The 23,553-nt window shown below is 40.3% G+C and overlaps 1 protein-coding gene across 2 annotated transcripts in view; it reads left to right on the top strand.

The window, feature by feature from the left end:
- The window catches only part of adcy2b (adenylate cyclase 2b (brain)), a gene marked incomplete at its 3' end in the record, with an annotated part of 106,635 nt that overhangs the window by 68,346 nt on the left and 14,736 nt on the right, over positions 1-23,553 (top strand). For both annotated transcript variants that reach the window (XM_079591776.1, XM_079591775.1), the window contains exons 4-9: positions 14,036-14,185; positions 16,937-17,085; positions 18,134-18,245; positions 18,645-18,772; positions 20,440-20,598; positions 20,941-21,073. In XM_079591776.1, coding sequence (XP_079447902.1) covers positions 14,036-14,185; positions 16,937-17,085; positions 18,134-18,245; positions 18,645-18,772; positions 20,440-20,598; positions 20,941-21,073 — 831 coding nt within the window. The remainder of the gene's footprint in view (positions 1-14,035; positions 14,186-16,936; positions 17,086-18,133; positions 18,246-18,644; positions 18,773-20,439; positions 20,599-20,940; positions 21,074-23,553) is intronic.

A 23,553-nucleotide genomic window follows, 5' to 3' on the forward strand; every position in this document is an offset into this window, starting at 1 on the left:
CAGAGCGTGGATTTCGTAGAAATGTGAAATTTACGACATTTGAAGAGGCTGGCAGGCTCTTTAAGAATATACCTCACAATGGGGTAAAAGTTGCACCCCTGGGGGGCAGGAGCGGCCCAAAGTTTTCCCATTCATTGTCTATGGCATAGGACGGCCCATGAAATGGGCCGTCCTACACCATAGTAAGCGATTTTGTATTGAACACAACTCTGGATCACAGTGTCATAGAGACAAGGGGGCGGGCTCATTTTACTCAGACGACCAATCAGTCTCTCAGGATCATTGTGAAGCTATCAGGCCACGCCCCTAGCAACCATTTAGAGCACCTTAGCAACAAGTTCCATAGACTTCCATTGAAAGAGATCAAATGGATATCTCTGGATAGAAGAGTCATAGAAACATGAGGGTGGTCTCGTTTGACTCAGGGCAGCAAACAGCCAATCATGAATCACATCAACACTTCCTAGCCCCTCCCTAGCAACCATTGTCGAGCACCTTAGCAACCAAAATTCACAGACTCATAGCTCAGAGCAAGGATGTCGCAGAAATGTGTAATTTGGCACATTTAAAGAGACTGGCAGGCTCTGTAAGAACATACCACACAATGGGGTAAAAGTTGCACCCCTGGGGGGCAGGAGGGGCCCAAAGTTGCCCCAATGAAGTACTATGGTGTAGGACAGCCCATGAAATGGGCTGTCCTACACCATAGTAAGCGATATTCTATTGAACATAACTCAGGATCACATTTGATGAGGCTGGTAGGCTCTGTAACAACATACCACACAATGGGGTAAAAGTTGCACCCCTGGGGGGCAGGACCGGCCCAAAGTTGCCCCAATGAAGTACTATGGTGTAGGACAGCCCATGAAATGGGCTGTCCTACACCATAGTAAGCGATATTCTATTGAACATAACTCAGGATCACATTTGATGAGGCTGGTAGGCTCTGTAACAACATACCACACAATGGGGTAAAAGTTGCACCCCTGGGGGCAGGAGGGGCCCAAAGTTGCCCCAATGAAGTACTATGGTGTAGGACAGCCCATGAAATGGGCTGTCCTACACCATAGTAAGCGATATTCTATTGAACATAACTCAGGATCACATTTGATGAGGCTGGTAGGCTCTGTAACAACATACCACACAATGGGGTAAAAGTTGCACCCCTGGGGGGCAGGACCGGCCCAAAGCTGCCCCATTCACGTACTATGGTGCAGCCCTACACCATAGAAACCGCATTTGTATTGAACATAACTCTGGATCACAGTGTCATAGAGACAAGGGGGCGGGCTCATTTTACTCAGACGACCAATCAGTCTCTCAGGATCATTATGAAGCTTTCAAGCCACGCCCTAGCAACCATTTAGAGCTCCTTAGCAACAAGCTCCATAGACTTCCATTGAAAGACATCAAAGGGATATCTCAGGATATAAGTGTCATAGAAACATGAGGGTGGGCTCGTTTGAATCAGGGCAGCAAACAGCCAATCCCGAATCACCTCAACACTTCCTAGCCCCTCCCTAGCAACCATTGTCGAGGACCTTAGCAACCAAAATCCAGACAGGGATATCTTCCATTCTGAATGTCACAGAGACGTGGGAGTTGGTTTATATCATTCATACTGACAAGCAGCCTTTGGAGTTTCATGATTGGCAGCTGCCAAGCCACTCCTTAGCAACAAAAGAGAGTACCCTAGCAACCATTTTGCAAGACCTATATCTCTGCATTAAAACATCGTATAGAGATGGGGGTTAGTTTATACATTCACACTGACTTTGGAGCTTCATGATTGGCAAATGCCAAGACACTCCCTAGCAACCAAACAGATTACCCTAGCAACCGTTTTGCAAGGCGTATATCTCTGCATCAGAACATCGTATAGAGATGGGGTTTGGCTCTTTTGACTCATGCTAGCAAACAGGACTTGCTACATGCTACACATGCTAGCAGTGAATAGCTACATGCTAATATTGATTAGCTAAGTGCTAAATCACGCCAATAAAATGCTACAAACACCATAGTAACCATCTGTGACAACTACCAACCACCTAGTAACACCATAGCAACTACCCAGAATACCCTAGCAACTGCCTAGCAACCACCCAGAACACCCTAGCAACCGCCTAGCAACCACCCAGAACACCCTAGCAACCGCCTAGCAACCACCCAGAACACCCTAGCAACCGCATAGCAACCACCTAGCAACCACCCAGAACACCCTAGCAACTGCCTAGCAACCAACCAGAACACCCTAGCAACCGCCTAGCAACCGCCTAGCAACCACCCAGAACACCCTAGCAACCACCGAGAACACCCTAGCAACCGCCTAGCAACCACCCAGAACACCCTAGCAACAGCCTAGCAACCACCCAGAAAACCCTAGCAACCGCCTAGCAACCACCCAGAACACCCTAGCAACCGCCTAGCAACACCCTAGCAACCACCCAGAACACCCTAGCAACTGCCTAGCAACCACCCAGAACACCCTAGCAACCACCTAGAACACCCTAGCAACCACCTGAACAACATGAATAAGCCATATCTCAGCAGCAGAACATCGTACAGATATGGTTGTTGGCTCGTATGCAATCATGTACCACACTCTAGCATCCGAGTGTCGAGTTTTGCCACTGCAAGCACCATTCACATTTTCTTCTGGAAATGTACGTTCTAGTTCTTCTTCTTCTTCTTCTTCCACTTTTTTTTCGTCTCGCTACTCCTCCCGCAGTTTTTGTCACAGACCCATGAATGAGGTGTCAAAACGTGCGGCCTATTTGGGAATGGTGTGCTATGACGTTTACAAGCGATCGGGGGTGCGGTGTTCGCCCCACGGGCGAAATAGCGGCGAAAAAAAACGCATAGACTTACATTGAAAAAAACGTAAAACGCCTCATAGCTCAGAGCGAGGATTTCGTAGAAATGTGAAATTTACGACATTTGAAGAGGCTGGCAGGCTCTTTAAGAATATACCTCACAATGGGGTAAAAGTTGCACCCCTGGGGGGCAGGAGCGGCCCAAAGTTTTCCCATTCATTGTCTATGGCATAGGACGGCCCATGAAATGGGCCGTCCTACACCATAGTAAGCGATTTTGTATTGAACACAACTCTGGATCACAGTGTCATAGAGACAAGGGGGCGGGCTCATTTTACTCAGACGACCAATCAGTCTCTCAGGATCATTGTGAAGCTATCAGGCCACGCCCCTAGCAACCATTTAGAGCACCTTAGCAACAAGTTCCATAGACTTCCATTGAAAGAGATCAAATGGATATCTCTGGATAGAAGAGTCATAGAAACATGAGGGTGGTCTCGTTTGACTCAGGGCAGCAAACAGCCAATCATGAATCACATCAACACTTCCTAGCCCCTCCCTAGCAACCATTGTCGAGCACCTTAGCAACCAAAATTCACAGACTCATAGCTCAGAGCAAGGATGTCGCAGAAATGTGTAATTTGGCACATTTAAAGAGACTGGCAGGCTCTGTAAGAACATACCACACAATGGGGTAAAAGTTGCACCCCTGGGGGGCAGGAGGGGCCCAAAGTTGCCCCAATGAAGTACTATGGTGTAGGACAGCCCATGAAATGGGCTGTCCTACACCATAGTAAGCGATATTCTATTGAACATAACTCAGGATCACATTTGATGAGGCTGGTAGGCTCTGTAACAACATACCACACAATGGGGTAAAAGTTGCACCCCTGGGGGGCAGGACCGGCCCAAAGTTGCCCCAATGAAGTACTATGGTGTAGGACAGCCCATGAAATGGGCTGTCCTACACCATAGTAAGCGATATTCTATTGAACATAACTCAGGATCACATTTGATGAGGCTGGTAGGCTCTGTAACAACATACCACACAATGGGGTAAAAGTTGCACCCCTGGGGGCAGGAGGGGCCCAAAGTTGCCCCAATGAAGTACTATGGTGTAGGACAGCCCATGAAATGGGCTGTCCTACACCATAGTAAGCGATATTCTATTGAACATAACTCAGGATCACATTTGATGAGGCTGGTAGGCTCTGTAACAACATACCACACAATGGGGTAAAAGTTGCACCCCTGGGGGGCAGGACCGGCCCAAAGCTGCCCCATTCACGTACTATGGTGCAGCCCTACACCATAGAAACCGCATTTGTATTGAACATAACTCTGGATCACAGTGTCATAGAGACAAGGGGGCGGGCTCATTTTACTCAGACGACCAATCAGTCTCTCAGGATCATTATGAAGCTTTCAAGCCACGCCCTAGCAACCATTTAGAGCTCCTTAGCAACAAGCTCCATAGACTTCCATTGAAAGACATCAAAGGGATATCTCAGGATATAAGTGTCATAGAAACATGAGGGTGGGCTCGTTTGAATCAGGGCAGCAAACAGCCAATCCCGAATCACCTCAACACTTCCTAGCCCCTCCCTAGCAACCATTGTCGAGGACCTTAGCAACCAAAATCCAGACAGGGATATCTTCCATTCTGAATGTCACAGAGACGTGGGAGTTGGTTTATATCATTCATACTGACAAGCAGCCTTTGGAGTTTCATGATTGGCAGCTGCCAAGCCACTCCTTAGCAACAAAAGAGAGTACCCTAGCAACCATTTTGCAAGACCTATATCTCTGCATTAAAACATCGTATAGAGATGGGGGTTAGTTTATACATTCACACTGACTTTGGAGCTTCATGATTGGCAAATGCCAAGACACTCCCTAGCAACCAAACAGATTACCCTAGCAACCGTTTTGCAAGGCGTATATCTCTGCATCAGAACATCGTATAGAGATGGGGTTTGGCTCTTTTGACTCATGCTAGCAAACAGGACTTGCTACATGCTACACATGCTAGCAGTGAATAGCTACATGCTAATATTGATTAGCTAAGTGCTAAATCACGCCAATAAAATGCTACAAACACCATAGTAACCATCTGTGACAACTACCAACCACCTAGTAACACCATAGCAACTACCCAGAATACCCTAGCAACTGCCTAGCAACCACCCAGAACACCCTAGCAACCGCCTAGCAACCACCCAGAACACCCTAGCAACCGCCTAGCAACCACCCAGAACACCCTAGCAACCGCATAGCAACCACCTAGCAACCACCCAGAACACCCTAGCAACTGCCTAGCAACCAACCAGAACACCCTAGCAACCGCCTAGCAACCGCCTAGCAACCACCCAGAACACCCTAGCAACCACCGAGAACACCCTAGCAACCGCCTAGCAACCACCCAGAACACCCTAGCAACAGCCTAGCAACCACCCAGAAAACCCTAGCAACCGCCTAGCAACCACCCAGAACACCCTAGCAACCGCCTAGCAACACCCTAGCAACCACCCAGAACACCCTAGCAACTGCCTAGCAACCACCCAGAACACCCTAGCAACCACCTAGAACACCCTAGCAACCACCTGAACAACATGAATAAGCCATATCTCAGCAGCAGAACATCGTACAGATATGGTTGTTGGCTCGTATGCAATCATGTACCACACTCTAGCATCCGAGTGTCGAGTTTTGCCACTGCAAGCACCATTCACATTTTCTTCTGGAAATGTACGTTCTAGTTCTTCTTCTTCTTCTTCCACTTTTTTTTCGTCTCGCTACTCCTCCCGCAGTTTTTGTCACAGACCCATGAATGAGGTGTCAAAACGTGCGTCCTATTTGGGAATGGTGTGCTATGACTTTTATAAGCGATCGGGCGTACGATGTTCGCCCGCCGGGCGAAATAGCAGCGAAAAAAAACGCATAGACTTACATTGAAAAAAACGTAAAACGCCTCATAGCTCAGAGCGAGGATTTCGTAGAAATGTGAAATTTACGACATTTGAAGAGGCTGGCAGGCTCTTTAAGAATATGCCTCACAATGGGGTAAAAGTTGCACCCCTGGGGGGCAGGAGCGGCCCAAAGTTTTCCCATTCATTGTCTATGGCATAGGACGGCCCATGAAATGGGCCGTCCTACACCATAGTAAGCGATTTTGTATTGAACATAACTCTGGATCACAGTGTCATAGAGACAAGGGGGCGGGCTCATTTTACTCAGACGACCAATCAGTCTCTCAGGATCATTGTGAAGCTATCAGGCCACGCCCCTAGCAACCATTTAGAGCACCTTAGCAACAAGTTCCATAGACTTCCATTGAAAGAGATCAAATGGATATCTCTGGATAGAAGAGTCATAGAAACATGAGGGTGGGCTCGTTTGACTCGGGGCAGCAAACAGCCAATCATGAATCACATCAACACTTCCTAGCCCCTCCCTAGCAACCATTGTCGAGCACCTTAGCAACCAAAATTCACAGACTCATAGCTCAGAGCAAGGATGTCGCAGTAACGTGTAATTTGGCACATTTAAAGAGACTGGCAGGCTCTGTAAGAACATACCACACAATGGGGTAAAAGTTGCACCCCTGGGGGGCAGGAGGGGCCCAAAGTTGCCCCAATGAAGTACTATGGTGTAGGACAGCCCATGAAATGGGCTGTCCTACACCATAGTAAGCGATATTCTATTGAACATAACTCTGGATCACATTTGAAGAGGCTGGTAGGCTCTGTAACAACATACCACACAATGGGGTAAAAGTTGCACCCCTGGGAGGCAGGAGGGGCCCAAAGTTGCCCCAATAAAGTACTATGGTGTAGGACAGCCCATGAAATGGGCTGTCCTACACCATAGAAACCGCATTTGTATTGAACATAACTCTGGATCACAGTGTCATAGAGACAAGGGGGCGGGCTCATTTTACTCAGACGACCAATCAGTCTCTCAGGATCATTGTGAAGCTTTCAAGCCACGCCCTAGCAACCATTTAGAGCTCCTTAGCAACAAGCTCCATAGACTTCCATTGAAAGACATCAAAGGGATATCTCAGGATAGAAGTGTCATAGAAACATGAGGGTGGGCTCGTTTGACTCGGGGCAGCAAACAGCCAATCCCCAATCACCTCAACACATCCTAACCCCTCCCTAGCAACCATTGTCGAGCACCTTAGCAACCAAAATCCAAAGAGGGATATCTTCCATTCTGAATGTCACAGAGATGTGGGAGTTGGTTTATATCATTCATACTGACAAGCAGCCTTTGGAGTTTCATGATTGGCAGCTGCCAAGCCACTCCCTAGCAACAAAAGAGAGTACCCTAGCAACCATTTTGCAAGACCTATATCTCTGCATTAAAACATCGTATAGAGATGGGGGTTGGTTTATACATTCACACTGACTTTGGAGCTTCATGATTGCCAGCTGCCAAGCCACTCCCTAGCAACCAAACAGATTACCCTAGCAACCGTTTTGCAAGACGTATATCTCTGCATCAGAACATCGTATAGAGATGGGGGTTGGCTCTTTTGACTCATGCTAGCAAACAGGACTTGCTACATGCTACACATGCTATCAGTGAGTAGCTATATGCTAATATTGATTAGCTAAGTGCTAAATCATGCCAAGAAAATGCTACAAACACCATAGTTACCATCTGTGACAACTACCAACCACCTAGTAACACCATAGCAACTACCCAGAATACCCTAGCAACTGCCTAGCAACCACTAGCCACCACAAAAATACCCTAGCAACTGCCTAGCAACGCCCTAGTAACCACCCAGAACACCCTAGCAACTGCCTAGCAACCACCCAGAACACCCTAGCAACCGCCTAGCAACCACCAAATACACCCTAGCAACCACCTAGCAACTGCCTAGCAACCACCCAGAACACCCTAGCAACCACCTAGCAACCGCCTAGCAACCACCCAGAACACCCTAGCAACCGCCTAGCAACACCCTAGCAACCACCCAGAACACCCTAGCAACTGCCTAGCAACCGCCTAGCAACCACCAAAAACACCCTAGCAACCACCTAGCAACTGCCTAGCAACCACCCAGAACACCCTAGCAACCACCTAGCAACCGCCTAGCAACCACCCAGAACACCCTAGCAACCGCCTAGCAACACCCTAGCAACCACCCAGAACACCCTAGCAACTGCCTAGCAACCACCCAGAACACCCTAGCAACCACCCAGAACACCCTAGCAACCACCCGAACAACATGAATAAGCCAGATCTCAGCAGCAGAACATCGTACAGATATGGTTGTTGGCTCGTATGCAATCATGTACCACACTCTAGCATCCGAGTGTCGAGTTTTGCCACTGCAAGCACCATTCACATTTTCTTCTGGAAATGTACGTTCTAGTTGTACCTAATATTTTGTAAAATGTTACCTGAGGAATAGAAAGAGAGAGTGCAGAGAGAAAGAGAGATGGAAGGCAGAACTCAGGTAGAGAGGAAGAGCAAAGCCCCCAAGAAGAAAACACAAAGAAATGAGGAGGCAAGGAAAGAGTGTCCCAAGACAGGGAAAGAAGAGACAGAGCTACCGTTACAATCTTCTTTTATCCCTCCCTTGATCAGGTGACTAAAACCAAATTCAGAGACATTCAAACTGACCAGTCAGTAGATTACAGCTCCCCCCACCGTACTAATGGCCAGATTTACTAACAGCTTGCTCCAGCGCAAACCCTCTTTTGGTGTTAAAAAACGACTGTCAGGATTTACTAAAGACACGCAGTGAAAATGTAGTGCGGAAAAGGCGTGGACACAGTTATTTTTGCGGCTGACCTTGCTGCATATGCTTTTGTAGGAGTTTCCCTTTCAGATGCAAAATTTATGCGAGGAAACTAAGTATTTAGATGAATCTTTTTTTAATGAAATAAAATTAGATTTTAATGCAGGGTTTTTAATTTTTTTAAATGACTTGTTGGGGCAAGTTGTCACATACATTTTAAATTGAATTTATTAGTTACCAAATCTGCTGGCCAAAACGCTGTTTTGATATACTTTTTTTTTTTTTACTTTATAACATTTTTGCTGTTTCACATATTAATTTAAGTTTCATAATTATTATACTTTTTTTATTTAGCTGAAATTCCACTAAATATCAACCTTTTTTTTTGTATGTTAAAAATCCAATTCAATAAACAGCAGGTTCCCACTCTGACAACTTGCCTCGTGTAACCTGTGTAACATGTCCTGCCATAAGAGCAAGATCCTTTGCATGTTGTCATAAAAGGTCAGTGTGTGTTGATTAATTGTACCTTATTTCCTGGGCAATAACAGTGAAAATAGCCAGGACTCTAACATATGTGTCTATGCAGAAGATGACCTTTAAACATGAAACATTCCTGAGAAAAATAAACTGGAGTAAAAGGTGTGACAACTTGCCCCAATCTTCTCTCACTATATCTCTTTTTAGCTTTATAAATACAAATAGTTGATATGTACACTGATTGCACTTCCCTTCACTGTTTTTTTTTTGTTCTGCTACTGTACTAAAGAGTCTTACGTAACTCTTAAATAATAATCCATGCCTACCTTTCAATCGATTTTCCAGAACCTTTATTTTTCCTAAGCAGATCTCAAGCAGAAATTTATTTCAGACCAGACCTAAACACAGCGCATGTTACCAAGGCAACACTCTAGTCACATGGTCCACAGAAACACAAAAATACTGGCTGTCATTATGTTGTGTTCAAGAGACAGGAGCATTACATTCAAGAATCGAGTAGCGGAAGGACGTAGGATGTTGTTTTAAACTTGTTATCTAGTCCAATTTAAAAACCTTAAAAATAATCCTCCTTTAGATCGGTAAACACTTAGACCGCAGGCAGTCCTCCACACTGTTCTCCAACAGTAGAAGAGCTTCATTAAAACCAACCTTTACATTCAGCACTCACAGTTAATCAAGCTTCCGCCGCTCTCATTAGAAGCGTCACAACCTTTCTGTGTTAGGTGCTCTCAAGAGCTCCAGGTCATACCTTGTTTGTTAGAGGCTTTAAAGGCTTTGTATGTCACTTTCGGGACATTTACTGCTGACGTACTCGACAAAAGAAGGTCTCGAGTTAATCAGAGACTGAAAAAAATAACAGACAGGGTCACATCTGTCTGGGTCACAGACACAGTTGTAGAGATGATGTCACATGCCAGTGTTTTGTAATTAAGCTATGGTTTCCCACAGACCCGTTCACTTGCCTGCCCTCTTCCTCTCGTTCAGTGATTACAGCCAGAAGAAGTCTACTCTCGAAGGACCTGTCCTATAAAACTCTCCCAGTGAGATACAGGTGTGTCTCATGGCAGGTGGACCAGGCCTGAAATAGCACAGAGAGAGAGAGAGAGAGAGAGAGAGAGAGAGAGAGAGAGAGAGAGAGAGAGAGAGAGAGAGAGAGAGAGAGAGAGAGAGAGAGAGAGAGAGAGAGAGAGAGAGAGAGAGAGAGAGAGAGAGAGAGAGAGATGCTCGTCGTGCGGCCTTTGGTTAATATCACTTGAGAGCAGAATATGTTATTGTGCCATTTCCAATTAAGCTTAAATTTTCACAAATTATAAAAAAAAGGGGTGAAAATATTATTTAATTGTATGTGTTTAGAATACGGTACATAAAATGCTGTTAAAAGGTTATTTTCATGACAGCATGCTATTTAACACAATACAACTTTTGTATATAAAAATATTATCGAAATGTTGCTAATTTAAATTATTAAAATTGTTATTAATTATCTTATTTATTAATTTAGAATGATTATTTATTTGTTATTTTTAACTAAATCCAAAATCAAGCTGAAATAAAATATGATGTTAGATGGAAAACTTAGAAATTACTAAAATGACGAAAACTAAAATGAATAAAATAATTAAAAAAGCTTAATAAATATATATATATAAACTATGACAAAAGCATGTAACAAAATTAATAAAACCTGAAAATAAAAATATAAAGTTTAAACTATGAATAAATAGTTTAATATATAAGTAATAATAAAATAACAATGATTATGATTTTAAAAAACATGTGAGAATTTGGGGGAAATTCGTCTTTATGCAAAATGTCATTTAATATTTGTTTGTTGTTGTTTTTCATTTTGGGATGAATTGTAACTTGGATGAAATTAGCAAATTAATCAGACAAAGAAGTTATACACAATACAATACATTATTTGAGATGCTGTGGAAATTATACTGTGGCGAGAATTTACTTTGAGAAAAAAGAATATATATATACACTTTTGGGCTTGGTTGGACAATATCCAACATACACTGTTGGACATTAAAAACCACCCATATTTCCTATGAGCAACACACATTGGTCTGGAACACATTATGTGAGCGGAGTTTTCCCTCCCTGCTCAAAGTTTATGATAATCTCTACATTGCAGATATTTAATGCTATGATATTGTCTTGGAATCCTGTTTGAAAGCAGGTTCCTGTTTCTGTTGAATTCACTGGCTGATTTCAGTGTAGACACAGCCAGAGAGAGTTTCAAGGCAAATGTAGTTGTCCTGTAGTATGTCAAGTTAATGTTCGATTAGATAGATCAATTTCTGGAAGCCAAACAATGTACCTTCAGATGGCGGGAGGTTGTTAAGAAGCTCTTTGTTGACTTTGTGTTCCTAATTGATGAAGAGTGTTGTGTAATTGCCAGAAGTGGATGATGTTTAATCTGCTAAAAATGTCAGTGAGTGATATTAGCTGGAGGTTGTCGACTAATTAAAATGACAGACACCTTTGCGCACTCTGGGGTAAACCTTAAAGGGATAGTTTACCCAAAAATAAAAAAATTATCCCATTATTCACTCACCCTTAAGTCATCCGGTGTATATGACAATCTTCTTTCAGACGAATACAATCGGAGTTATATTAAAAAATATCCTGGCTCTTCCAAGCTTTATAATGGCAGTGAATGGTTGTTTCTGTTTTGAAGTCCATAAAAGTGCATCTATCCATCATAAAAGTGCTCCACACGGCTCTTGGGGGTTAATAAAGACCTTCTGAACCGATGCGATGCATTTGTGTAAGAAAAATATCCCAAATTTTAAACTTTATAAAGTAAAATAACTAGCTTCTGGCCAAACGAACATACGGATTCAACTTAACTGTAAAGCGCAACTTACGCGAGTAATGCAACGTACTGCTGATATTTACGCTACGCCATGACGCACTGCGCTACTTCTGATGTCATAAGTTGGAGCACTTTTATGATGGATAGATACACTTTTATGGACTACAAAACAGAAACGGCCATTCACTGCCAAATGCCATTATAAAGCTTGGAAGAGCCAGAACATTTTTAAATATAACTCCGATTGAATTCGTCTGAAAGAAGAATGTCATATACACCTATAACTTGAGGGTGAGTAAATCATGGGATAATTAACATTTTTGGGTGAACTATCCCTTTAACAAGCTCTTCTGTCGTTACTCTAACACTAAAGCCCTGTGTGGATCTAAAACGCGTGTGCGGAGGTTTCCATGGAGAAGTTGCAAGTTTGATGAGTCTAAAAGAGGCTCAGACAAGATTGACCTCAAAAATGGGGCAAATTAAAGAAATGTTCCAAGGCTCAATGCAAATTAAGCTTTATTGTGACTGCATTTCTAGTATTCTGTCAATTACCACAGAAAATTATTTTGACTCATACCTCAATCCCCTTTGTAAAAACAAAAATGCAATTACAGTAATACGCTTAACTATGGAAGTACATGGGGGCCAAAACAATGAATAAAATAAAACGAATTATTGCTACAGGACCTGGTTCATAGTATCAAGCTTTTGTACCAACCTAATAAATATTTATGACCTATTCAATCATAATAGTATTGTTAAACTTATTTATTGTATGGGTAAATCTCAGAATTTGTCAAGAACCTGTCCAGATCATATTTCATAAAAACAAATAAAATTTTAATTAAATTTATTTATTTATTTGATATAAAGATACAATTCAATTATATATTTCTAAATTTCAAATATATTTCAAATTTCAAATGCCTTATGTATAGAGTTTCAGTTATTGCAAATAAACCTAATTATCTAACACGCCCTGCTCTTTTGTTAAAGATAACAGCACCATATTCAGTACTGCACTGATATTTGTTCACTCTGATATGAAGCAAGAGGCCGTTGAAAGCTTTTTGTGGGCTGAACTGAATTCACTTTTCCTGAAGATCAATATCTTTCGAATCAATGTAGAGACACATCACTCTCTAGATCCTTATTCTGATTATATCTTTCGCTAATGCGCTTTCCTCTGCCATTTGAAACTCAAAAGCCATTTTTGTTGCTGTGCATATTTTCTTAAAGTGTCTGTGGTCTGGCAGTAATGTGTTCCTGTACCTATGAGGCAATCTTCTGCATTCATTACTTGTTTTAGACTGTATGCCAATGCTGTATTGAGTCTCCACATGAATTCAATGCTAAATATTCAACATATCCATTACCAGATTGATAATTTATATACACTTGCGTGGAATTAAGGTTTTACTCACTCTCTCTCCCACTATATTTGACAATATACAATAAATTATATTTTGCTTAAAGAAAATTAAGCCATTAAGATTTGAGGACCATATTATTATTTAAGATATTTATTTCAACATATTAGACAAATTAAGATCAGAGTTCACATTATGTCAGAATTTTGCAAATAAATGCTGTGTGTGTGTGTGTGTATGTGTGTGTGTGTGTGTGTGTGTGTGTGTGTGTGTGTGTGTGTGTGTGTGTGTGTGTGTGTGTGTGTGTGTGTGTGTGTGTGTGTGTGTGTGTGTGTGTGTGTGTGTGTGTGTGTGTGTGTGTGTGTGTGTGTGTGTGTGTGTGCGTGCGTGCGTGTGTGTGTGTGTGTGTGTGAGTGTGTGTGTTATATAAAAAATAAAAATATATACCGGTAATATAATTAATTATCATATTGTATATATATAAAAACTACCTATTTATCAATCTGTCAATATATATAGATATATCATATGTGTATAGATAGATAGATAGATAGATAGATAGATAGATAGATAGATGATACTGTAGATACATGTAGTTACTTATTATTTTCCGTGCTTAAATGTATAATTACACTGTAACACAGACACCTTAAAATAAAGTGTAACCTTTCTTTTTTTAAGAAAAATGTCTGTACATCCAGAGTACAGAGCATGCAGTATATTATCTATATACCCCTGACTAAAGCTGTTTGCGTGTGTGTGTGTGTAGATCCTGGCTAATATCATCATCTTCATCTGTGGAAATGTGGCAGGCGCCTATCACAAACACCTGATGGATTTGGCTCTTAAACAGACGTACCACGACACCTGCAACTGCATCAAGTCTCCCATCAAACTGGAATCCGAGAAGCATCAGCAGGTACAACTAGAGGGATGAACAGATTGCCTGTACCACGTTGCTTTCAAAGAACAGATAAACAGTGCTGAACTGCATGTTGTCCTTCAGGGAACAGGAAGTTAATGTAGGCCTCGTTTGGGGAGGTATCGGATAGGTTTGAGCATGAGTCATTCCTGCAGCTGTATTGAAGAGATCATTATATCACCACAATGGGTGGCTAATATTCGAAGGCGAAGGGGGCCGAGAGTTACATTTGTTCCCCCCCCTCCCCCCGGCACTCTCCTTCCTGTTGGATATGGGTGGGGCGGAAGTCTGTACAAGGCGCCCCTCTTAGTTTTGCTTATAGTTGTTTTGTGTGAAATAATGAGAAAGCGTTTCTCCGTGGCGATGGCTGAGTGAGTGAAATATGAGCAGCGAGATAAAGGCAAATCGCTGGCGGCACTTCTGCTCCATCAGGAATGATCACTCTCACTCTGTGAAATATCAGCCTGTTGAGCACATGCCCCCAGCTTCATTATTCTATGAATGTCATCGGAGTGTTTTAGGCTTTCTTGGTGACTACAGAGCGCAAGGCAAAGGCAATGTTTCACTCACTCACTGCGCAACATGATTGAATCTTGTATGTATGTTCTGTGTACTGTGAGAATGGAGCTCTTCAGTTCATCATCAACTGTCGGTTCTTTCTGCCATATTGTAAAACATGTTGGAGCATTTCCTTCATTTAACTCCTGCGGGGCTGCTCACTGTTTGGTCATTCCAATCAGAACATTAGTACAGCACAGACCATCAGCCTAATTACAGATATGCCTCATTTTACATTTCAAGGGTGAATAAAGCATTATCTTTGAAATATATTTTGTCATTAGAAGAGTACAGGTTTGAAAAAGCACAGTACAATATTTCCAAACCCCTAAACTTACTCATGAATAATACCTTAAATCATGCAGTTTGTTGAGAAGTTTGTTGCATGGCTGACACCGCCGTCGGTGTATGAATGAGTGAGTGAATGGGTGAATGTGAGGCAATATGTAAAGCACTTTGGTGGCCATTGGGTCTGTGAAAGTGCTATATAAATGCAGTCCATTTACCATTATCAACATATATCATAGAGATCTTAAGTTAACAAGTAAATTTAGAAGGCTCTAAAATACATTTTAGAACTCAGAACTTTGTCTCAGTTGTTTTGTGGTTTAAAAAAACACTGAATCAGAGTTCATAAAATCTTAGACTTGATCTGGACATTTTTTACTTTTTGGGCCAGGGAAGCAACCACCTAGCAATATCCAAAAAATCACACTGGACCCCTAAGCAAGCCCACAGAAACGCTCCAGCCACAATATTCACATCCACATTTTCTTCAAACTAAAAATCTCTAAGTGATATACTGCATATGTAATATTCATATGATAGGATGTCTAAAAAGAACATCCAATTTTGCAAATTAATATTTCTGCACTTTAACAGAGCAGAAATCATATTAATTTATACTGTAGAGAAAGAACCACAATGGATTAATGACATCATTTCCTTTAGTAATCACTCCCCCAAACCGGAGGACATGCAGTACTTGAACCCATTAGTGTGGACAACCTGCTTTGATTTGCCTCTTTTTTTTATAATAGTACATTAATGGATTTCACCTTTTTCCTGCCGTCACAATCTGCACATGGCACAATCCCCATTATTTTTTTATTTGACCTTCATTTAGCAGTATGTCCTCTGAAGAGAGAGAGAGAAAAGAAAATGAGGAAGAGTGACTGGGTAATAAAAAGAGAAATGAATAGACTTTCCATATTTCCCATTGTTCATCATTTTCTTTAGGTTATTTATTCACTGTAACCCTGTGTTAACCCTCTTTTAAGTGTGAATACCAGTAATTGCTTAACCTAGGGTCAAAAATGGACTTAAATAGTGGTTTTCCAATATGTCCAATGCCAATATGCTATCTAAAGAACAGGTTGGCTGAAATAATAAAATAATATCCCAATAAATATAGAATAAAATTTAAAAGCATCTGAGCAAACAAAGTCTAAATGTTCTTTGGTAGAATCACAAATGTTTCTTTTATAATCAGGGTTGTTCATTAGTGGCAGGAGACATCTGTTACACTGCCATGATTCAATCTGTTCATCTACCTCAGTTTTCATTTTTCTAATGTTCTCTCTCACTCCACCAGCCATCCATCATTTGTAAACAAAAATAATAATAATTAACAAAAAAAGTGCTCAAAGATTAGGGCTTTGTTCGAAATAACATACTACCATACTACTTGTACTTGTATTTATAGTGTGAAAAAAATCACATTTTCTGGATGACGTACAAAAAAAGAAAAAGAATAGAGCACACTGTTCTGAGAAATGCAGTGTCAAACTTAATCTTCCATCTTTGTTAATAATTGCAACATTTATTTGAAACAGATTTTTTTGTAACATTATAAATATCTTTACTGTCACTTTTAATCAATTAAAAGTATTCATTTCTTTTTTCTTTTGAATGGTAGTGTATCACGGTTTCCACAAAAATATTAAGCAGCACAACTATTCAACAACTATTCTTGACATCACATGAATAAATTACATTTTCAAATATTTTCAAAAATAGAAAACAGTTCTTTTAAATTATAATGATAATTGTTAAAATATAATAATAAATCTTAATTAGAAACTTTTGACCAGTATATCAATGATTCGATTTTGAATTTATTTGCAAACATAGCCTAGGAAACCATTCAAAGGAATGGCGTATAACTATCCTCCTCTCTACGACCAATAGGAGCGCCTCTTGCTGTCCCTGCTGCCCGCCCACATCGCGAGAGTGATGAAGGCAGAGATCATTCAGAGGCTGAAGGGTCCTAACTTTGGCCACGCCGAAAACACCAACAACTTCCACAACCTCTATGTACAGAGACACACCAATGTAAGGTAGGACTTTTGACACACATACTAGCGTATCTGTGCACTCAGCTGATTTATTTTAGGCAGCCTAGAAAAGAAAATATATATATATATTTCATATACACTGCACCTGCTCTCCACTGAGCTGTCCTACCCTCAATAGATCCTGTCAAACCATTCTGCCCTCTTTCAGTCTGCACACAAAAAACAAACTATTCATCAACCCAGATACAAGTAGCTCTCATCTAAAAGAGCCTAGACACTTTTGTATGCTTCTATGAAAACGTGAAAGCAAACACAATCTTCTGCTATACAGGGCAAACTGTTGAAGAGGCTCTTCATCAAAACGCAAATGTAATTTTGTCAATTACATTGAAGTAGTGCTTTGCTGTTTTTAAAGCAATACTGCTATCTGCTTCAAAGCGGTTCTCCTTCCCCATAATATCCTTTTAATTTTTTTCAGTAACTCTTTCTGAATGGTACATTGATACGTTAACAAGTTAATGACTTTATGTGTGAGTCATTTAATCATTTACTTGAACCGTTTCGAGTCACTGAATCATTCACTCAACGATTCACTCAAAAACACTGATTTATTCAGGAATTCAGCAAGTTACTCTCTTTATGAATAATTCATAGAATAATTTACTTATCCAATTTATTCAAAAATACATATTAATTCAGGGGCTAAGTGATTGTCTTTATGAGTGAGTCATTGAATCGCTCACTCAAGTCATTAATTAATTCAGTTCAGAGATGTAACAGTTGATTCTTCTGTGGCTGTGAAAAAAAGACAAAATAACTGCTAAAATTGATTCTGAAATGTACGTTTCTCAGTATAATTTCAGTTTTTTGGGACTTTTGTATAAGAGCAGTATCACACAATCTCTGTTGGTTTAAATATCAGCACAACAGTGTGTTTAAGGATGTTCAGATATTTGTACACAAGACAAATGCTTATTAAGAAAATAATAATTTGCAACGCGTGTATAATTTCCTGTACAAAAATAATAATTCATGCTCTTTAACAGTTTGTATAAGTCTCCTTTTGAGTTTTCTTCAACATTTTCCACAGCATTCTGTATGCAGACATTGTTGGATTCACGCGTCTGGCCAGTGACTGTTCACCTGGAGAACTAGTCTACATGCTCAATGAGCTCTTCGGCAAATTTGACCAGATAGCCAAGGTATCTTTTGTCCTAACAGGCATAGGGGACACCAGAACTGTTTGTCATCATACATGCATAGTACAGTAGTGGGCAAAAGTGATGTCGGCCTAGGAAAATCTTCACCCTTCATTCAAATATGAAACATTTGTTAAACTTTGTTAGCATATTGCATAGTTGTGCTTAGACAATTGTTTTATTTGTGATAATGAAATGAAACATGCTTAATTGTGCGGACATCATTTTTGGCCAGGCTGTCATACAAAGAAATTATGAACACATGCAAAAACAAAGAGAACCAACAAAATATTAATAACTGATTATGTTGTAGTAGTCAATGTATGTTTTTTCCTGTGAGCTTTTTTTTCCTGTAAAGAACGTAATGTCTTCTACACTGCTATCTGATATGGTTTGATGCAGGACAACGACTGCATGCGGATCAAGATTCTGGGCGACTGCTATTACTGTGTGTCAGGGCTGCCGGACCCTTTGACCGACCATGCCAATAACTGTGTGAAGATGGGGCTGGACATGTGTGAAGCCATCAAGTAAAAGAACACACTGTCTTTTTCAAACACACTTAATTGTTACACAGCTCTCTGAAATACTAATTGATTCTAATTGGTCAATCACAGCTATATGCGCTCAAATATATTTGTTCAATAACCGCTAAATGGACTAATTGACCTTTGTTTCAGGAAGATTCAGCTGTGTTATTTAAATGTCTGTGCGAACACAGTGTAAAATTCAGTCTTGATAGGCAAATTTAATCCAAATTTGGTAATGCTTACAATGCCCGAGGTTGCTAGCCTGGGGTCATTTTTCGGGGTGTCCCATACGCCAGTGCCTATCAGGGTTTATTTTGAGATGCACATTATCCCTTAGATATTTTTCCATTTCTTCATTAGAACATAAAGACCCTTTGAATTGTATCTGCTACAAAGTCCTAAAACCACTACCCATGAGCTTTTTGTCACATTATGCCCTTTCATCATCTACCAGGGACCACTTCTGTGTCTCTTTTTCCCCATGGTGTCTGTCTTTTCAAGCACTACTCTCTGAGGCTGAAATAACCTGCATACTCAAGACGCTCAGATGTGTGATATTGTTGAAACCCACACATTCTCCTTTTCCTCTCTTTTTCCATCTCAAAGTGCAGCCCCTTTTTCCAGTCCCTTTCACGATTCCTCACCCATTCTTCATTCTTCCGCTCTTCTGCTACACATTCACTCTCCGTAATGTCACTGAATTTTTTGTTACACACGCACACACACACACACACAAATCCATTTGAGGAGGTAATTGAGGACTCTCCAGTGTATTTTCCAACATGGCGTAGCTCAGGCTGAGGGGCTCTTAGAAATAAGAATGGTGTGTGACAGGTACACTGAAATGATATGTCAGCAACACACCTCCAGTGGTGCCATGCACATTTATTTGTTTGTTTATTTGTTTGTTCGTTTTAATTTTTTATTTTACACACACACACACACACACACACACACACACACACACACACACACACACACACACACACACACACACACACACACACACACACAGGTGTCATGCACCTTTTTATTTATTATTTATTATTTATTTAGTTTGGAGGGAGCACCAGTTGCTGGTTTTTTTATTTGTTTTTTTTTTCGTTTCGTTTTTTGTTTTGTTTTGTTTCTTCGTCAACGAGTTTCACCAGCAAGGTCATGGATTTGTTGCAGGTGAAGCATGGTTAAACTATATGGTTATACCACAAACTAGACCGGAAACAAACTAGCATAATCCAGCCTGCATTAATATTCATGCTGGCCTAAACTGTTCTTTCCAGCTGGGAAATCGTAACATTCAAGCTGCCTTATCTAAAACACAAGATGTTCTGTGTGCTGAATGAATATATACACAGGCACCCGACACACTCCCTCAGAAACCAACACGTACCGCCGCAATCCTGGCACCTTCTGATATTTAATTTGCTATAAATATTTCTGGTGTTAAGTTATGTCAGTGTAATATGGTACTGTTTCAGTCATTTCAATGGATGGAGGGAGAGACTGAAGTGTATGTGCTCTAAAAAAAAATCAAACACAACATAGAAAAGCTCTAACACTAATGTTGCAGATGTGTAAATATAAATGTTTTAAGTTTTATTTTTAATAGTAATAGTAAAGAATGAGCGGGTGTGTCCAAACCTTTAATACTTTTCCTGTTATTTCAGGAAGGTGAGAGACGCCACTGGGGTCGACATTAACATGCGTGTTGGAGTTCACTCTGGGAATGTTCTCTGCGGTGTGATTGGCCTCCAGAAATGGCAGTATGATGTTTGGTCACATGACGTCACCCTGGCCAATCACATGGAAGCAGGGGGTGTACCTGGGTAAGATCAGCATGTGACTTTTGTTTTTCCCCCATTTCAGAATTTTCACATATTTGCTTCTATGCTACTATAAGTGCTATTATGCTCATGGAGGGTTCTTGACGTTAATAGAAATGCTCTTTTGAAAGCACAATGAGTGTGCTTTTGTGCTACTAATGAATGTTCCGTTGAATAACCCCAAAAAAAACAGAAACGCAAAGGGGTACATTAATTTTTTTGATATCTTAACTCTATTGTCTCTGCAGGCTTTGGAACATTTGTGAAATACTCATATAATGCAGCTGTTTTTGTGAAGTGCCTTTTCATTTGCCAGCCTGTAATAGTTTGTGTGCTCCTCTCCAGACGGGTTCACATCTCTTCTGTAACACTGGAACATTTGAAAGGGGCATATAAAGTCGAGCCAGGCAACGGACAAAGCAGAGATTGTTACCTAAAAGAGCACGGCATCATCACGTACCTAGTCATCAACCCGAAGGTAAAAAAAATCACACATGCAATCCAGCTTTCACGTGTTTATAAATAACTAGCCATTTACATTTTCTGATGAAAATAATGGCGGCAGATTTATCTTGGGGGGTTCTTACTGGCCCAAGTGATTTTAGGAGTTTGGAGCAAATTCATTATTTACATTTTTTTTTTTCAGCTATAATAATAATTGTGGCAACAAAACAAATCATGTATTTTCATAAATAAAATTATGAATAACAAAAACAATCCATTTATTACCCAGAAAATGAGTTAAACAAAAGCATTAATAATAGCCAAACAAACCTTCTGTATGATATTTAGTTAATCATATCACAATATGTCTAGTTATGCAACTACTTTGCTAATTAGCATTGCATTCAATTCACCTTGAGCAGTAATTAGCATTATTTTCACTATTTAGACTCTGCAGTTACACAAATGTGACTTTGTGGTCATATGTGACGACCTTGGAAAGACTGTTTATCAAAACTCAAGTTCAATGGAATGGGCATCAAGACCCAGAAGCTTCCAGAATATCCGTCCATTGAGATGTGTGTGGGCTTTACAGCCCACAGATATCATAATGCCTGGTATAATTTATTCAAATAACAATGGCTATTGTTTTATTTATCCAGTGGTTTATTTACTTTTCAACAATGCATTTGCTTTGCCCGAGGTAACAAAAGCAACAAATCTTTCTCATAAGAGACTCGTACATTTATTTCTGTTCGGTTTGAGCCTCTCGGCCCTCTTATCATAACAACCCACTGCACACCCACTCCCTTCACATTCCCAATATGACGACTGAATTTGAGTTTGGAGGGCTTTTGCTTGTTTGTTTAGTTGTTCTCTTTTCTTTTTTCACCTGTTGTTTAGTTGATGCCTAAGCTTTTTTTCTGATGAACCATGGCCATCGAGTTAAGTTGGTGTAAAGTAGACTGTACATAATGGCTCTGTTATCTGAAATACTATAGCAGGGGTTTTCTACCTTTTTGTGTCAAGTAACCTCAAATATGACAAAAGAGACCCCTTCCTAAAATACATATTCTTTCATGTATATGTATAAAGCCCCCTCTTCCCATTTATACCGTGTGATATTGTGTGATGACAACTAAATTAATTAATTGCCTTTTATATTGACACTGTACTAAAGCCAAAGGCAATTATTAATATATTATCTGGAAAATATTTACTTTGTAGTTGACAGAATACTTTTTTAATACCCATTAGTGCTGTTAAATGTATAAACCTGAACAGAAATAAAAAATTTAGTTAAACATAGTAAATACATTTTCCTCATAGCACCCGTTAACGTTTTTTTAGACCCCAGTTTACTATTTACTTTATCATTTCACTAATCATCCCATGTTACTGTGCACTAATGGAATCTGAACCCTGATTTGGAACCATCATTTTATTCTTAAAACGAGACACCACAGGCAAAAACTGTTTTTTCATGCATCCTTCAATTTTGAGATTTTGGATTTTCAGACTTGTGGAAAGAAAACATCCAAAATACACTTTTAAAGGGCACCTATTATGACATTTAAAATGTTCCTAATGTTGTTTAGGGAGTCCCCAACAACAGTTTTACATGCATGCAATGACAAAAAACACTTTTGTTGTCGTATAATATGCATTTATTTTTACCTGATTTGCTCACCGACTCCCAAATGAATCGTTCAACGACTCATTTTTCAAACCCCTCCTTTGCGCGACGCTAATCTGCGTTGATTGGTCAGATGACCCAGCAGTGTTTACACAGATAATACTTAGTACATAATTAAATTGTGTTATAATAATTATTATAGTCCACTGCTTTGTAGTTTGTAGTAAAAAACTAAAAATAAGATAAAGAATGTAATGTTATGTTAGCGAGCATAGCCCAGAGTTCATATTGTAAAAGCACAATCAGTCTTTGTTTGCGTTAGCCCGATGCATAAACATAACGTTTTTACAAAAATAAAAAAAATAAAATGTAGTTACGTTACTACGAGGTATTACTCTATTCTTTAAGACAACTCCGAAAACAACGACAAACACTTCACATATCTCAATACAATTGTCATTGAAGACCTAGAAGCTAAACGGTGCTTACACAACAAACAAAATAATTATTAAGCATGCTACATAAAACATAAAAGCAACAATTATTAATAACACTTACAGGTTGTGATACGGAGGAGGAAGCTGATGCAAATACACTTGGAATTGAACCTTCCTTCAATATCAGCCAGCTCGCGAATCCAAGTTAGATTGCATTTAAGTTGGTAAAGCAATCGTCTTGAAAATGGCGCGAGCAAAGCACAAGGCTCGGACTATACTTCTGTGGTATAGTTGTATATATGAATTGTAGCCACTTAGTCTTCAAATGCTCCTCCTTGGGCAGATGAAAAAAGTTGGCTTTTGAGTTGCACTTTAGAACACAGCGTCTCGTCGGCATGATGTTCTCAAGTTTTCCCTGGCCTTGGAGCGCAATAAGTGGGC

Source organism: Phoxinus phoxinus (genome assembly GCF_949152265.1).
Source record: "Phoxinus phoxinus genome assembly, chromosome: 19".
In the NCBI taxonomy this organism is placed as follows: Eukaryota; Metazoa; Chordata; class Actinopteri; order Cypriniformes; family Leuciscidae; genus Phoxinus; species Phoxinus phoxinus.